The sequence below is a fragment of the Cydia pomonella genome, chromosome 1 (assembly GCF_033807575.1).
Source record: "Cydia pomonella isolate Wapato2018A chromosome 1, ilCydPomo1, whole genome shotgun sequence".
Classification (NCBI taxonomy): Eukaryota; Metazoa; Arthropoda; class Insecta; order Lepidoptera; family Tortricidae; genus Cydia; species Cydia pomonella.
Genome location: NC_084703.1, coordinates 15,551,722 through 15,570,576, shown reverse-complemented (window position 1 = coordinate 15,570,576; position 18,855 = coordinate 15,551,722). Strand labels below are relative to the sequence as shown.

General features: G+C 37.4%; 2 protein-coding genes across 5 annotated transcripts in view; one reads left to right on the top strand and one right to left on the bottom strand.

The window, feature by feature from the left end:
- Positions 1-7,948: 7,948 nt before the first annotated feature.
- LOC133516522 (prostaglandin E synthase 2) lies at positions 7,949-10,684 on the bottom strand. The gene is made up of 5 exons (XM_061849512.1): positions 10,268-10,684; positions 9,754-9,963; positions 9,450-9,652; positions 8,907-9,119; positions 7,949-8,802 (listed from the first exon to the last, which is right to left on the bottom strand). The coding sequence occupies exons 1-5, from the start codon at positions 10,541-10,543 to the stop codon at positions 8,532-8,534; spliced, it is 1,173 nt and encodes a 390-aa protein (XP_061705496.1). The 5' UTR covers positions 10,544-10,684; the 3' UTR covers positions 7,949-8,531.
- A 463-nt stretch (positions 10,685-11,147) lies between these two features.
- LOC133516473 (ankyrin repeat domain-containing protein 11-like) overlaps positions 11,148-18,855 on the top strand; it is a 29,125-nt gene continuing 21,417 nt past the window's right edge. For 2 of the 4 annotated variants that reach the window (XM_061849465.1, XM_061849442.1), the window contains exons 1-4: positions 11,149-11,317; positions 11,417-11,573; positions 11,648-11,803; positions 13,671-13,928. In XM_061849465.1, the coding sequence (XP_061705449.1) occupies positions 11,438-11,573; positions 11,648-11,803; positions 13,671-13,928 (550 nt within the window). In that variant the 5' untranslated portion in view covers positions 11,149-11,317; positions 11,417-11,437. Of the gene's footprint in view, positions 11,318-11,416; positions 11,574-11,647; positions 11,804-13,670; positions 13,929-18,855 lie in introns of all 4 variants that reach the window. The other 2 variants (XM_061849451.1, XM_061849459.1) reach the window with 2 other exon arrangements.

Genomic DNA, 18,855 nt, shown 5'->3' with positions numbered 1-18,855 from the left:
TACTACTCCTAAATATACGTGTAATACCTCATTGGATTTGGAATGATGCATAGAAATAAGTATTCGAAGCGCTTATTAATGAATTAATGTACACAAATATTCAAAAGTTGTAGACAAAAAAGGCGGAAAAAAAGAAGTGATTTCCTTTTTCGCCAATAACTCAACAAGTATTAAGTAATATTTAAGAAATTTTAATAAAATATTATTAAAGAGGAAATTTTCAGTCAAAAAGTCGTCACTTGCAGAACTGTATCTCCATACTTTATATTCAACGCTGAACATAGCCCTCCGCGTCTCATTTTTGAGATACGTTCGCGCCGTGAAAAAGCGAGTACATAACATGAATTATTATTTTAAAGGTATTAAATAAATATTTGGTAAAACTATGGTGTATTTTAAGAAATATATATAGAAAAATATAGAATAGCTTCTCGATCCAATGAAATAACGGTACTTTTTCTATGAAATTCCATTTCAGGAGAAACGGTTTCCACCTAAAGCAAAAATTTGCACAAAAGTTTAACAAAAAAAACGTGACGCATGGAATAAAAATGCACGGTTTACATGTCGTCATTTTAGTACGAGTAATAACTAAGCTGCCAAAATGTAGTAGGTCGATAATAATATTAAAAAGACACAAATAATTTTATTCCACTTATATTCGTGGCGACCTAACTAGTAGGTAACTTAACTAGTGTGGTGTTGCATTTTGAGCTATACTTATATGAAATGTTAACGACGCTCGATTTTGTGAAGTGTGAAAAACTGAAAAATAAAAATAAAAGAATAATGCAAAATTAAATCAAAATCAGCAATTACAGTTCAATTTAGGACCTTTAGGTAAATTAAGGAAACAAACTTAATTTAAATTATTAGCAGATAATCTGTTACGCAAATCATTTTGTATTTGCGCTTTTCAAACTGTGATATCGGGTGTGTTTAAATAGGCGATGCCGATATATAGGCCTGCCGATTATATCGGCCGATATAGCGGTATTGGTACCGTTACATCCCTAGTAAAAAGCACCTTACAAAATCAACAAATTAAGTAATCACTTCTGTAATTTTTTTTATACATTATAGAATATAAGCCGCCCCACACGAGCGTCTTTCGAGCGGCCACGCAGCGACGATACAACGTCTCTAACGTCTTTCGAACCTCAGCGTCTTGCCAGCGTCTTGTCAGCGCCTGCACAGCGGTTTTACCCTGACGCGGGCGCTAACAAGACGCTGGAAGGACGTTGACGTTTGAAAAACGTTACTGACTTCGCGTCGTGGCTGTGTGGACGCTGGTCAGACGCTGGGGCTCGATAAACGCTCCTGCCGTCGCCCCGACGTTGCATTGACGCAACGCAAAAGTTGCGTCGCCGTTGCGCGGGCGCTGGCAAGACGACGACGCTCGAAAGACGCTAGTGAGGGGTAGCCCTAAGCAGAGTATTTATTATTTATATTATTATCTCTTTATTTATCTTGTGTCTTAGATTAGGCATTTTATAATATGAATATAAAAGTAAAATACAACAAATCATACAAAAATAATACAAAATACATATAAACACATTATAAAAAACCTAACCTAGGGTGCTGCCAGCAGCGGGGCAGGGCCCAAGCTGCCGGTGGTCAGGGCCTCAGAGAGAGGAACCGGCGGACTATCCGCGCCGTGTCCAAGATCACCGCCTTCTGCATCTGACCCTTGATCCAACCACCTAGCGAGAGTCTCTCAAGGTTTTGGTCGAGACTCTTCGCTATGAGACCATTCGCTGAAACGACTATCGGGACAATGATCGTCGAATCAACATCCCACATGGCGGTTATCTCGTGAGCCAAGTCTAGGTACTTACTGGACTTGTCCTTCTCGGCTTTCACGAGATTCTCATCATGGGGGATGGTGATGTCGACGAGCACGGCCCGGCGTTGCGATCGATCTATTATCACGATGTCAGGCTTATTGGCTACAATAGTCCTGTCAGTGATAATAGATCGATCCCAATAGAGCGTGGCACGACCATTTTCGAGAACTGGCGCAGGTGAGTACTTGTAGTACGGTACTTCGCGGTCCACAAGGCCGTATAGAAGAGCAAGTTGCTGGTGAATAATCCTGGCTACGAGATTATGTCTGTGCAAGTACTCGCCGTTAGCAAGATGAGAACAACCGGAAATTATATGCCTGAGTGACTCTCCGGGACGGCGGCATGCCCGACAAATGTCGACCGTACCATCCTTCAGGATATATTTCCGATAGTTGTTCGTCATCATCACTTCGTCCGCAATTGCACAGGCAAAACCCTCGGTTTCTCCGAAGAGGTCCCCGAATCGTAACCAGTTCACCGACGCGAGCAGGTCCACGTCGGGTCCCGTGAGGGCCTTGTAGAACCGCCCGTGTAGCACCTTACTCTCCCATGCCGCCTTGCGATCCGCAGTACTTAGTACCACAGGTTTGCGCCAGTTCTCGTTTGCCAAGGAGAGCGGCGTGAGGTTCCTGTCTACTGCCACCACATCACGATGCATCCCACACTCGTTGTTAAGGAAATAATTCCTGAGATTGCACACCTCGCGGTTGTGGAGATCTTTGGCGTTTAGGAAGCCTCGACCTCCACACTTCCGTGGGATGTACAATCTCATAACTGACGAGCGTGGGTGTAGCATACGGTGTGTGGTTAGCAGTAGTCGGACCCTCCGATCCAGGGCGTCCAGCTTGGTCTGAGTCCACCTTAGTATGCCAAAGGAGTATGTGAGCAGGGGCATTACCCAGGCGTTGAAGGCTCGCACTTTGTTGCCTCCTGACAAAAGACTGTTAAGGACTTTTGTGAGCCGACTGAAAAAGCGTTCCTTCACCGACTGTCTAATACCCTCATCCTCAATACCCAACGACTGTGACATACCAAGGTATTTGTAGGTTTCTGATTCAGAGATAGATCTGAAAGCCATTGCCTCAGAAAGTTGTAAATTTGTTGAATTTACAACCTTCCCCCGCTGTACATGCATAACTGCACATTTATCGACACCAAACTCCATGTTGATGGCACTACTGAAGACTTCGGTGGTTTTCAGTAGCTCCAACAAGTCTTGGCTATTTGGTGCAAATAATTTGAGGTCATCCATGTACAGAAGGTGAGAAACGACTTCACCCTTATAATTATTATTATTATTAGTTTGACTGCCTAAATTTTTAGAGATGCTAAAGGTGTCTAATATTTTGACGGAAATTACTATAGTTATCGTTTGTTTTCAACAAAAAAACTATTCCAGAACATTAAAAATTCCATAGAACATTGTTAGTATGATCATATCATTATAGCTACATGTTAGTAAGTACATTAAAAAATTATTTAAAATTTTGTAATTAAAAAATCTACCATACTTTCTTTTGTAATAATTGAGTGAATAAGTTAGCAGTTGATTGAAAGATTTGTAAACTTGGTGGGTTTCACTAACATCTATGTTTATATTACTGATACGTTAGGTTTAGTTTCGTTTTGATTTGTACGTGTTTACATTTTTGAGATTTTACATTTTGGAATATATGAATAAAGATTCATTAAAGTCATTAAGATTTTTGGAGAGATAAACATTACATTCATTATAAGGATGTAACGATACCGATATATCGGCATCGCCGATTTAAATACACTCGATATGACATTTTGAAAAACGCAAATACAAAATGATATGCCCCACAGATTATCTGCTAATAACTTAAATAAACTTTGGTTCCTTTACAAAAATGTACCAAAATGTAGGTCCTAAAGTGAACTGTGATTGCCGACTTTGATTTACTTTTGTATTCATTTTGCATATTTGTTTTATTTTTATTTTTCAGTTTTCACACTTCACACAATCGAATGTCTAATAAAACATCTATTTTATGCATATGAAATACTTAATTATTTATTAATTTTATTTGTTAAGTTACTAATAAGCCATTGATATCGGTATCAGTACCGTCGATTATTTACTTCAAATATCGGTATCGTCACTATATACATCCCTAATTCAGTACTAAATTAAGTAGATTTTCCGCACATGTAAACCTTTAATGTGATTCCTAGACGTCACTTTGTCCTACTGTAGCTGTGATTGATTTTATAAGAATTTATATTAATTATAAGGATAATTGAAACTAATTTCGATCTCATTTGCAAGAATAATAAGTAATAATTTAAAAAAACAACTTTTTATAGTACCTTACGTATTTTATGCTAAGATGATTGTAAAGCAATGATTAAAACCAAAAATGTACCGCATTGGAAAGACTTTGTCAAATAATTTTATTGTAATACATAGTATTGCAGATGTTATTCGTTTTTAGAAGATTATTTTTGTTTTGTATTTTAATAAATAAAGACTGGTTACCTGGGTACCTAAAAGGAACCTAATTCTGAAAACGCCCACGTATTTATAGTATCACAACGTATTTTTAAGAGTAGTATCTCTATTTTTCACCATTTCCAGTTTGTCGAGTAGACTAGATAGTCAGATAATAATGGATACTTGGAGTACTTTTTATTTAGCCATTACGTCTGGCTAAATACCTACCTAAATAATAACCGTTTTTAATCTCCGTACAAAGATGATGTATTCACATTGGCGCCCTTCTAATTAATAGTACATTACAAGTGCGAAAAGTAGGAAATTAGCAACGAGTGATGATAAATTAAAACACGACCGAGAGGAGTGTTTTAAATTAGGGCTCGCGGTCGTGTCCGTGATTCGTGTACCCGTAGCCGTGCGCCCGGTTTCGTGTTTCACGGCAACGGTTTTCTGGTCCGTTCCACACGTGAAATTCGGCTACGTGAAATTAGGGTACGTGAATCCGTGTAGATCCGTGTAGGCGTGATCACGGCTTCACGTATCTTAAGAACACGCCGGTTCGGTCCGCCCGCGACGTTGAGTGAAGATACGATGCGGTCTCTAAGAGCTACGAATAAAAATGTATCGTGATTTTTTTATTCATAGCTCTAATTCCGTTTCATTACTTTTGAATTAAAATTTATTTCCAATAGTAAGTCCTTTTAAATATTAATGAGTAATAAATGAATAGAACAAAACATTAATTACAATGAATAGCTACTTTAATAAGCGGGTTGCTAAAATAATACCACAACACTGTGTGTCAGGAGACCAACTGTGATGTCAGGAGTAACTAATGACAATGAATGTGAGTTCAAAATTCTAAACTGCCCCCTCGGGATTAAATAAAAAATACCACGAATTGTAAAACAAAACATCGCGGTCACTTCTTTCAACTTCACGAACAAAAGGTAAAGCCCACAGCTACTTATGTATATTGTTTGTTTCATTTTGTCTGCACGTGCAACTGCACTTCTTATCTACAAAAAAAAACCCGGTATGTTGGCTTAGCTTGTTAGTCATACAATAAAACACTCTAACAATAATATGTCATTATTACCTTTAATCTAGAAATAAACAGTACTCTTTAATGTGCCGAAAGTCCGAAACTGATAAGAACTGCAGCTGCGTACTTTTTTTCCGTGGCCCCGTACATGTGTTTTTGTTGAATTTGTTTACCTGTATTACCTTTATCATATCTACCGAAGATTTGTAGAAATTTACCCTTTTGTTTCTTTGAATTAGGATTGCCTTGTTTATATTTAGGCTACGTTATATTCTTTGATAGTAGCAAGCTTTTACAAGTATGTTTCATTCATTTCATTAATACTTAACAGAATAAAATGTCTTCTTTTGATTTAATAATGACAACCAGTAGCACAGCGTTGCTTAAGTTCATAATTATAATGATACTTACTACGAAGCTGATGGTCTCGGGTTCAAATCCTGGTTAGGGCATGTATTTGTGTGATGAGCATGGATATTTGTTCCTGAGTCATGGGTGTTTTCTATGTATTTAAGTATTTATAAATATTTATATATTATATATATCGATGTATAAGTACCCTCAACACAAGCCTTATTGTGCTTACTGTGGGACTTAGTCAATTTGTGTAATAATGTCCTAAAATATTTATTTATTATTATTATATTAGTGCAATGCAACGAGCAGGTCGCTAGTTTTGACTAAAATCAATAGCTGGTTATACAAAAAACAGAACAACCCCAAATTATTTAGATATAACCATTATATTCAAATCGATGCAAAAAATACAATTTAAGTTTAATTCACACGTAAATGTTTGTCCGACGAACGTCCCGTATTCAATATACTAAGTGGTAACTCAATTCAATAATACCTAGTCCTTATTTATTTTTCTCCCGGGCGTGTCGAACCTACGAGACGTGCGATAAGTACCTATCCAACGGAACCGAGCCCGAAGCTCCGCACACGAACGCAGGTACGGGCTACGTATCATGGCGTGTCACGGTCACGGCGTGTCACGTGAATCCGGACGCGAACGTAGGTACGAGGTACGTACCTTGCCGTGTTCGTGAAATTCGTGATCTTAGTACCGCCGGGCTTAAGAACCCGTAGCTACGGATCGGCGTGTATCACGGATATCAGGAGCCCTATTTTAAATCGACACAAGTTGCGAATTACCTATTCGCACGAGTATCGTGCAACGTTTTACAGTGCATATTTTTGACATATGCACGTAGTGCATAGTGCTAATTGCCGGTCTAGGGCGGTAAAGTACTATATAAGTACCACGTGTACTGTAAAAATATATAAATAAAGAATAGTAAAACTCCATCTTTGCCAAAGCACGCAAGCGTAAATTTTCGCCATAATTAGGACTATCGTGCACACACACAATATGCGACCTGGCCCACTTTGTATTAGTGTCCGTAAGGCCTAAGAATGTCTTTACGAAGTACTTAATATACAATAAAACGTCGGGTGAGAATATGTTTGTGCCATACGCCACGCCTGGTTTGCAGGAGAGCAAGAAGAAGCAAAAAATGAAATATTGAACTTCTTTGTCTTAAGATGTGAAGTCGAGCTCGAATTAAACAGGGCCAAAACCCAATTAATGGCCAACGGCGCGAAACGGAACAGCGTCAGGGTTGATGGGCAGGATATCCAATATGTCGATGAATACATCTATTTGGGCTATACAGCATAGCATGTATAGCATCCTCCGATAACAGGCAGTCTAAATTAAGAAATCGATCATCGCATCGAAAACGCCTGGAAGAGCTTCTGGTACATAAAGGCATTAATGAAGGACAAGCTTTCACTGGCACTAAAGAGCAAACTCGTCCATGTGTATCCTGGCTATTCAAACCTAAGGCGCCCAAACTTGGTCATTAACGGAAGTCCAGAAATCCCGACTCAAAATTTGCCAGCGAGCAATGAAGCGCAGCATACCTAGTTCGCAGAACCCATCGGGTTAGGAACAGAACTGAGCTCCAGATCCAGAACTAGTATCGTAGATGTGGGTGTCAAGGCCGCTAAGCGTAAGTCAGCCGGATCGGTGGGCCAAATTGGCTACCGAATGGACACCGCAGATTAGCCGGGGCAGAGGCAGACCAAAAAAAGGATGGCGGGATGACCTCGACGATTTTTGCAGCGACTGGCGGGAACATGCACCAAACTGTGATGAGTGGCGGGAGAAGAAAGCGGCTAATATATAAAAATAAATAGAACTTATTTATCATTTAGGCATATATATCTACTATGTATAGTACCGTAATAATATTTTGAATATAGCTACTAAAATAAGGAAAAAATTTAATCGATTTGTCAATTATAGGCTATTTTTTATTATTATCATTTAAACACGGTTTGTTTCAGAATTGTTTATGGCACAAACGTATTTTTAGCCGACGATATACAAGTTAGTAAGTGTTTGTTATAGGCGGCGGCGGTGCGCTATTTTTTCCGTATCTGAGGCTCGAACAATCTTTATTGCTCAACGACGTCATGTTATTATCGTTCGCAAAAAAGAAAAAATAGCTCAGGCAACGGCATTGCAAGATTGGCAAGGTTTTTATGTGGTTTTATAAAACGTGACAATGAATGTGAACAACGTTATATAGCTACTACATATTTATTTTTATGCTCGCTATTGCTAAAATGTTTACAATCAAAATAACAGGTTTTTATATTTTTAAATTCTTAATGTCAGAATGCTGCTGACAAAATTTCTGTCTACAATATGGAGATCATCCTCGGGAAGCTAGTGTGTTACTAAAACCTAAAGGACTTATAAATAGTATGCCCTGATGAAGTTTATTTATATTATAAATGCAAGTTTTTTATTGAAATAACAACATATTATGCTGAATAACAACAGTCAGAACAGACTATGTACGTATCTGGGAATTGTGCAAAGGCTCAATTATAAGTATAAGTATAAAGTGTGATCATATTCATAGGTCACACGTTATAAAGACGCGATACCTTGAAGGCATTCGTTCGTCCAATCTAAGAATACTAGGGTAACTTCAATCAATCAATATGCATGGCAGAGTGACGTTAAAATAAATAAATCATACGTAAACACTTTCGCAAATGCTTCTAATATCTAATTATTTTTATAAATAAAATTTTCAAATCTCTATCTTTCACCACTACTCTAACAATACAACAGGTAAGGGTAGCAAGAACGTGTTCACGCTTGGGTTAGTGCAGAGGTAACTTTTCCTTGTCTTCGTTCTATTGAGTTCTTGATGTCATCATACCACACCCCTATGTCTGTATGGCTCCTCAGGTCCTGGAACGCCTGGCACCCTTCAATGCTGCTCAGCACACCATACACAGCAATGTCTGCAAGATTAGGCTGGCCACCACCCAGAAACTTAGTGCCTTTCTTTCTAAGTGCCCCCATCCAGTCATTTGCAGCATCATAAAGTGACTGACGGACGTCATCTTTGATCTGGTGCCTGTAAGGATCACAAAAAATAAATTATCTAAACTGAATGTGGTACAAAAGGAAGTTGGTGAGAAATATGTAAACAATATGTTGCACCAAAATTATAAAGCCTACCTTGTCTTGAGTCGCTTAGCAATAACCCACATAGCAGCAGCTCCTCCATAAACCATGAGAGCACACTCCCAGGCAGGGAAAGATTCACGCCAGTGTCCAGCTTCCTCGAACCACTTGAAAGTGTCTAGAGCTTCCCCTGCTGTTCGGTATACATTAGGGGACAGGGTGTGCACTAGCACACGATCGGCCCACTGCCGCCATTCTCGCTCTTCACTATAAATACAATATATTGACCAAACAATAAGATTTTGGCTATGGAACAACTTGCCAGTTTAATTGTCAATGAGTTTAAGCATGTAACACAAACGCCTAAAACAGCATTGACTAGTTTTTAATGAATACAACAAACTACCTGGCTACCTGTTTGATGTAATGTTTGTATCAAAGTTTTATGAATGAATGATATTTTATGGGCCAAACAATTGTTAAAAATATTTTCAAGCATATGGTTGGTAATATATGGAATTCAAATAACAAAAAAATACAACCTTCTTAGGCATTAGATAAACTTAACATACAATATAAAAATGACTAATAACTTACGCTTCTGCATTTCTTTCAGTTTGATCAGAGACCACAGAGTTATGCATTATAAAGTACTTGTTTGTTACATCAGTCACTTCCTTGCCCTGGTCATTCAGGAACTTCGTAACAGGGTAGAACTTCACAACATCTCGCAGTTGACCATTTTTGTCTCTCAAGAAAGTCTCCAGTACAGATATTATAGCTGAACTGTCCATCAGTTGCTAAAAAATTAAAAAAGCAGATAAAGTTAAATATTCATAATGAAATTGAAAGTAATGGTGCACAGAAAATATTAAGACAATTATAGTTGAAAACTAAATACCTGATAACCTCCATCCATTTTGGCTAACAGAATAGGAACTTTTTTGTAGCCTGACCACTTGATAGCTTGTCTGAGGACAGCATCAACCTCAACTACCTCATAACTGATACCCCGAGCATCAAGGTATGCGCGCACTTTGCAGCAGAATGGGCAGGTGCGGTATTGAAATAGTACAAGCTGCAAGTTACTACTGTCAAAGTCATTACTGATCTGAAAAAATCAGAATTGACTTATGAACACTAGATTCTGTTAAAAGTAACATAAAACTAGCTACTAAAAAATAGTTTCGAGACTATATTGAGCAAGTGTGCCCATTTGGTGGCTGCATAAATAATTGCCTTTGCCGCATGATCTCTCTAGATTAAAGCTATATACTTTGCCAATTTATCACTCTTTCCAAACTGTATTCATATTATACACATAACAACACAACAAGCTTTATTGAGCTTACTGTGGGGCTTGACTTCATCTTTGACTTTAGATCAGTAAATGACAAAAAAAACTTCAAATTTACTTTGTACTGAGCCTGGTATTTCGGTGCTTCCTTGAGGAAGGGATATTCTTCATTTACTATAGGAGCCACCTGCTTTTTAGCGTTGATCTTGTAGTGTGTATAGCCACCCCACCCCGCCCCGACTAGAACCCCAACACTCGCACCGATTAAGGTTATTTGTGCTGTAGACCTTGGGAGCCGGCCTTTGGTAGAGTAATATATTTTTGCTATTTTCGCATTCTCCATTAGAGACGGTATGATTATCTTACGAAATAAAGTAAATGTTGGACGCCACATTTTAATTTAAACGCTTATTACGGTATTCATTAAAAGGCACTAGTCACACAATCGAAAAAGTTATCTACTGAGAATCGGTTTTCACTGTTTCTATCTCTAGACGGTCAATTATATTTTGACATTGACAATCTAACAGTCTGACATTGATGGCCTTGTGGGACTTCTATTCAAAGAGTATAGTAAGGTATCAGTTTTTTTTTTAATGGCTTTCGCCACGGAGGCATTTGCCAGGATGTATAAGATAATAAGCAAAGAATATAATACTCACTATAATAAGATAGATAAAGGTACAATAAGGTTAGAGATGAAATGGTAGAGCCGGCAGATGACCGAACGAGATGCTCTTATAGAACTTTCAGTAGAAGTAGTAGAGAAAGAAAATAATTCTGAAAATATACGCCGTATATATATGACATTAAATTAATTAAATTCAAGTAAAATAATCTCAATTTATCGAAATTATTTAAGGAAAAGGTCATTCATTAAATAGAATTCAACACGAATTAGGAAAAAAACCGGTAATATAAAATCATCCAAATAGTGGGTCCCTCCCTAACATACCGTAGACAACATTGTATATAGAGTTTCAAGTCAGTCTTTCTTTTTCTTGCTTTGATTGTTCGACGTTCATGGTAAAATTGTTGAAGATAACCGAGTCAGTTATATTTTTGTGTTGTTGAAACGTACGATTGAACACTTGTTGTGTTGTGTTTCTATACCTTTTAAAGAACTTTTATTATTTCTATTGACGGCGTTTCCTCTGGCACTCGTAAGGTACATAATACTGATGCTCACCAATTTAATTGACGGAGTTTTGGAAGAAGTTTTGATGATTTATACTGCGTGGCATTACTTTTAGTGTTTTGTGTGTAGGAGAGTGGTTATGCTGGAAGTATGCCGTCGTCGTCGCGGACGCGGGGCTCCGGCCGCGGCCCCGACGGGGCGCTCAGGCCTCCGGTCATAGCTCCCATGTCAGAACGGCAGCAGCTGGCCTTGGTCATGCAGATATCGTCACAGGATGCTCCACCAGGTTTGATCGCACTCTTAATACGCACTTGTATTTCTACGTTGTCATGCGTTATTTCCCGCCCTTTTTGTATTCAGCCGCTCCATCCACTGCTGAAGAAAGAAAACGTACTAGGCAGCAGCGCAACGAACGTGGTGAGACGCCTCTACACGTAGCCGCCATTAGAGGAGACCATGATCAAGTGAAAAAACTCCTTGACCAAGGCCAAGATCCAGATGTCCCAGATTTTGCAGGTATGTTATTTGTTATTGTTAACAAAACCCTGTAATTTGTATGCAAATCAAACCTACCTCGCAATATCCATCTATTCAATTTTTTCTTTCATTTATGATAGTCATACATTTTAGAAAAGTGTACAGTTAAGTGAGACAGCAAGAGCTACTGTGGCTGCTTGATTTCAGTACTTTAAAATACTTTAAATAACATTAAAATACAGCATAGCAATATACATTATTACCAGACCTCGGACAGGGTGAGCTGTTTTAAGAGTTTGCATAATATGGACATACCTACGTAGTCATTCAATGGCAGATGTGATGTAATTGAATAACGAATTAAATTATTCTATTTAGATCTTTACATAACTAGCAAAACAAATTAATTGTATAGCAAGCCTCTTTAAATGATAAGCATATTATTTTATAAGCTGGTCTTCGTCTGCTTCTGTCAGTCAGAAATTAGAAGACGTCATAGCTAGAAACCCAGACTTAGATCTGTTTAGGGACTATGCTGAAAAAATTTCGGAAGGAACAGATGTGGACGGTATTTTAATGTACAACTTCACTCCGCTCACTTCAGTGGAAGTAGAAAGGTCTTTTTCCATCTATAAGTGGATATTAAACTCAAGAAGAAGTGCGTTGAAAATTGAAAATCTAGAAAAAATTATAGTTCTTTATTACAATAACCAATAACAAAGAAAAATTTGAATAAATAAATAATACTTACTCGTTTTGTACATAATGCACTGTCATTTTTGTTTAATTATTATTCATGAATTCTTTTTAATATTTCATCTTGAGGCATATCTATATTAACATCTACACTTGACATTAATGACGTAAAAATGGCTTACTCTGTCCGAGGTCTGATTATTACCAATGATTTTAAAAGTAAAGATAGGTCCATTCATATCATTTCCACTCAACATTCTTGTTTGGTGCGCACCAGTGGAATGGCACAACACAATTGGTTGATGAGTTCACATCATGCATGCAATTGCTCACAACTAGTTACATGTGCTGGCCCTATTTTTGTTGCTCGTAAGGTCCATGCAATGCCTATTACTGCAATCCTAATAATCCTTTACTGATACAACATAAACATTTTAGTTTTATTTTCACAAGTGAGTAAGTATTATATTATATTATATTATATTATATAGCCCTTTGTTCTGAACATGATTGTTCTTTTTGATAGTCTTGAATAGTCATATGAAGTCTCTTAGTTCAATGTGCCTGTCAGCAAAGGCCTGCTCCAACTCCTTCCAGTATCTTCTCTCTCTTGCCACCCTTACAATTGCATAGCTTCTAAATCTACAAGCCCTAACTTCACAAACTCTACACCTTAGTCAAAATATATGGCTTGTCCGTTTCGCTATTGTCACATCGGCGTAAGGTAAAAAAATTACTCACCCATTATTTTTTATTATACTTATACAATACTTCTTGTAGTAATGAAACGGCTAAGCCATATATTTTGAATAAGGTGTAGAGTTTGTGAAATTAGAAGCTTGGCTCTACAAGAGATCTAGGGGCATACCGCGAAAATCGGATTTCGCGAATTGCGGGGATCTTTCTCTTTTACTCTCATTAAGAGGTAATTAGAGTGACATTGAAAATGCCCACAATTAACGAACTTCGATTTTCGGTTATAACGCTGATAACTTTTTGACAGTGTGAGCCTTATGGTTTCGTCTTGGCAACATTTTACATGAAAATATTTTTGGTGGGATTATAATTTACAGCTAGAACGACATACAATAACACTCAAGTTTTTTTTATTCATTTGATAGAAGACAGATAACAGCGTGACAGAGTGGTCAGACACAAGAGAAGAAAATAATTTTGACCCAGTTATCTGATTGATGGTTTGTTTTGTTAGGTTGGACACCCCTGCATGAGGCGTGTATATATGGTTGGTACCAGGTGGTCATAGTCCTTGTCAAGGGTGGAGCCAACGTGAACGCGAAGGGTCTCGACGACGACACTCCCCTGCATGACGCCACCACCTCGGGCAACTTGAAGATGGTTAAATTTCTCGTTGAGCATGGTGCTGATCCATTTGTTAAAAATGCAAAGGCTAAAATGCCCATTGACTACGCAGCACCCCATATCTACGAATTTCTGGAATCGTTGAAGGGTATGTTGTTTTTTTATTGAATTTTAACGTTTGTTTTGAATCTGGAGTGTATCTACATTGTAGGTTGACTGTATTCCTGGGCCTTGAAAACCCTCCCAAGCATATTTCAAACCAGGTTTGTACCGTTTGTGATAAACGAATAAAGCCAGTCTTAAGGATGCTACCGTTCTAGCTGGCATCCTATCTATAACAGCAGTTTTCTGTTCCACGTATTATCAGGACACTGTTAACAATGTACTTTCTTAAAAATAAAACTGAACCTACTTCCATAATCGACATTTCTGGTTGAGGTTAAAAAATAAATATGGATATATTTTTACATTTCAAACATTGTTAACGATGTTCTGAATTTATGATACTTCGTGAAACAAAACACGCAGCCCGGTGGCGGGCCCGACGAGCGTGTAGATCTCATGACCGCTTTTCATAAGACCTCTACAAACATTTTCGATATATCGGCCCATCAAAGTGAGATGGAATTATAGTTGCAATGAGACGCACGTAGGGGTAATTTCATTATCTACGTGTTTTTTGGTCATTTAAAACGTGTCATCTTAGCCTTGTGTTGCCATCATTGGTGTTGCCGAAATTCGCCTTTGGTATGTTTACTAAGACAGCCAGTTTCGTTACGAAATCTCGCCTGAATTAACAATAGTCCCTTCTAGCCAAGTTTTTTTTTTTTATAAATCTTCTTTATACCTACTGTGGTCCTGTGGTGTGTTACTCCATCTATTCTTCAGTTCTGAAAGAAAAAAAAAGCTTCTGAATGTTTCTATTTGGTCATTAGTCATTAGTGTTGTCTTCACTCTGGACAAAAGTCGATCTTTCAAGGAACACAGGTTTTCATCCAAAGTAGGTAAATTTTCACTCTTCAAGAGATCAAACGCGTGTCTCCTAATAGTCACGATCCTCATTCCTGACCGGTTTGGTGAACCTACAACACATTAACATTTCGTTTAAATAACTCAATAGAAGAAAAAGTGTATTTATATGCAAAATAACCAATTATTCTCAAAGTATGAAAATTATGCTTTGGCGGAAACATACGGAACGAAATCTTTTTTTTTTCTAGTTCTAGATTTTCTAATAAGTAAAAAAAATACTAGATTTTGCAAGAAAAAGACATAGCCCGATCTACTCCTATAGTATAACTAATGTAGTTATTTTATTGCGAAAAAATACTCTCAAAAACGCTCTGGTATCCAGAACTTTAAAATCAACTCAAAAACAACTAAATAAAACATTTATTTAATAAATTACTAACTTGCTGTTTCAGCGCCCATGATTTTATTCACTATTGATTACTACAAACCATAAATTCACGTCTTCAAGTGTGCTTTTCTGAGAATGCCAAAAACAAGTGATGTACATATACACGAAGTGACAATATCAAATTGCGACTGACATGAAACGGATCAGGACGCGCTGACGGGGGTGAGGGGGGTTGTTATCTACCCGCCGAAGGGTCCTCTACCTTAGGTTGTCGTTATTCTAGTAGAGGTATTTGTTGTTTTGATAAATTGACTTTGGCCGCGTAGATCGTGAATTTACTCCTACGTGCGACGTGTTAGAAGCGTTATTGTTGAGCAAACGTGACTGACATGATTTGGACTTTTGACGCGGTTTTCAAACGACCACAATATTTTTGACTGTAATTTATTTTTTAAACTGATATTATTTTTATTTGCAAATATTATTAAAAAATAGTTTGATATTTATTTATTACAACAAAATTACATTAAAGACAACTACTTAAAAATTAAGTTAAAGGGTGAATCAACTGTTTTCTGTTGTTATCCTGTCCCGTTGTCCAAGGGACAATACTGGCACAGTTTGTTCGAAGAGATCTATGACGATTCACTAACATGCTCAGTGGATGGATATTATAGAAATGACATAAAACTACCACAAAAATGCATGTTTGATACATTAAAATACCTTAAAATCAGGATTTCATTCCTTAGGTAGGTACTAACAAAAGCATAGAAAAGGCTCAAGGCCAGTCCAGACGGGATTTTACCAGAAAATAAATTGGCGGTAATATCTAACTTAATCACCTATTTTAGATTTATGATGATATTTGAGTGCTCTATATTAAAAAATGTCCAAACGTGAATACTGGCGTCACAAATTGGTATTCTTGCGTCCGCATCTCCATTTTATCGTTAATATCGGTCATTAATTCATAATCGGCGGTCGAAATAATATGCGAGAAAAATTGGCGTTTGCGTCCGCACAAATTTCACTATCTGCCTCTCTCAGTGTTGGTTAAGATTCAAGTCCTTTGCTTTAACATATCCACTATCCGTGCCCCGTATATGGGTCACGGCAAGCCTCTACTACAATGCCGTAAGGGTAACAGTTCAGTTTAGGACAGTGAACGTGTTAAGACTCGGAGCAGTTTTTCAGACTATTAAGTCCAAACTTAAGTCCTTGTCGAGACCTAAGTCTTGGTGAAGACTTGAGCCCTTTAAAGAGAGCTCTTATTAAATTATGTATAAAAGTTTTCTAGATGGCATTGTTGCCACATAAAATCACGGGTTATGCACAAACCATTAAAAAATAACAATTTTCCTTTGTGTTACTCGTAGATAAAACCTATAAAAAATTTGACGAAGTTTAACACACGTCGGTTAAATTGCAAACTGAATTCGGAAATGTATTTTTTTAATTAAAGAGTTATTAAAATAGAAGATAAATATTTATTACATACTAAATGGAGTAAAGCGCTAATTACATCCACACTTCCCGATATCGGGCCCGAAATTAGTCCCAATGTCGGGCCTGATAATCGTTTACCGTTTTACCGAATATCAGCACATCGTTAGAGTCTGCCTAACCAAATATTGTTGACAGATATTTCCATGTTGTATCACCAATTGTCTATGATTTAAAAAAAAACTAAAAGTCTGTTGTCAATTTATGTCATTCATTCAAATTGTTCACGGTTTATAATGGGTTTATTTTAAATAATATTAATCATGACTATACTAAGTGAGGTCCACAAACTTTAAGCTCATAAATAATTACGATAATGTGTGAAGTCGACGTGAAGCGTTGTATAACGAAAAACTGCTCTGTTTACAAGTCGTAAACAATTTAGTAGGTTGGTGATCTATTAATATTTTGATACTTTAAGTACTAGTTGTATAGAAGAAATGGAAAACTATATATTTTGCTACAAAGGCGAAAAACAGGGATCACACGGCGTCGGTTTTCTAATAAATAAAAAACATAAAAAGAGTATCTACAACTTTACGGGCCTCTCAGAAAGGGTAGCACTTCTGCAAATGAACTATCAAAACGAAATACTCTCTATAATACAAGTATATGCCCCCACGAAAAGCTCAACGGACGAGGAAATCAGCAGCTTTTATGAAACACTAGAACAGGCACATAGGATCGCTAGTGAAAAACTGATTGTTATTGGAGACTTCAACGCAAAGAGCGGTCTACCAAAAGAAAATGAAGATACCATTATGGGCAAATATGGCCACGGGGAAAGAAATGCAAGAGGAGAAATATTAGTACAATACGCGAACGAGTACAAACTAAAAATCATGAACACATATTTCAAAAAGAAAAACAAAAGAAAATGGACGTGGATTTCCCCTGATTTGAAAACGAAAAATGAAATTGATTATGTTTTAACAAACAAACCAAATAACGTAATAAATATAGAAGTTCTAAACAACGTTGCATTCCCGTCGGATCATCGTCTAGTACGAGCTACTTGGAAAATCAACAACGCTATGAAAAAGAGCAGCATTAAAATCTAACGACAAAGAGACAAAAACAAGAAAAGACATAATAAACAACGCAACTCAATTTTATGGAGAGCTATACAGCCAAAAATATAAAAACTACAAAGAAATCGATCCACCTATAGAAACAAACCAATACGAAACCATTAAACCCATAGAGTCAATAGAGTTACTAACTCACATTTAAAAACTAAAAATGGACAAGAGCCCAGGGCCGGACGGCATTACAAACGAAACTCTAAAACTTGGAAAAGCCCAACTTATCCCGATACTGACAAACCTCTTCAATATGGTCCTAGAGACAGGCGAAGCGCCAGCACAATGGAAAAGCTCTGAAATAATTTTATTGTATAAAAAAGGCGACCCTAAAGATATTGCTAACTATCGCCCGATTAGCCTTTTATCCACTCTATATAAACTGAACACTGAAAACATTCAACCTATAGAGCAAGCTGGTTTCCGCGTTTCGACAACGGATCATCTACATGTGATGCAACAAATAATAGAAAAACATAGAGAATTTAAACAACCCTTATACGTAGCATTCATCGACTACGCGAAAGCTTTTGATACCATCTCTCACGACTCTATCTGGAAAGCGCTCTACCAAGCCGATATAAATATTCAATACATTAACGTCCTAAAAAACTTGTATAATAACAGTACCAGTAGAGTAAAACTGGAAACCAGAGGAGATATTATTTCGATATGCAGAGGCGTGAGACAGGAAGATCCCCTCTCACCGAAGCTTTTTATTGCCGTATTACAGACCATATTCTCAAAGCTAAAATGGCAACAGGAGGGAATAAAAATAAATGACAGATACCTAAGCCATCTCAGGTTCGCGGATGACATCGTACTACTTGCCTCTACCAGCAGAAACTTAGAAAAAATGATTAACTCCCTCAGAGAAGAAAGCGAGAAAATAGGATTGAAGATGAATGAGAGCAAAACAAAGATTATGACAAATAGCTTCCAACATCCAATTAATTTGAAACATACGACTCTAGAATACGTGAAACGCTACATATACCTCGGAAAAGAAGTTTCTTTTAGCAACGACAATACACTAGACGAAATAGAACGACGTATAGCCTTAAGCTGGAAAAAGTACTGGTCTCTAAAAGAAATACTTAAAGGAGACTACCCATTACACATGAAAA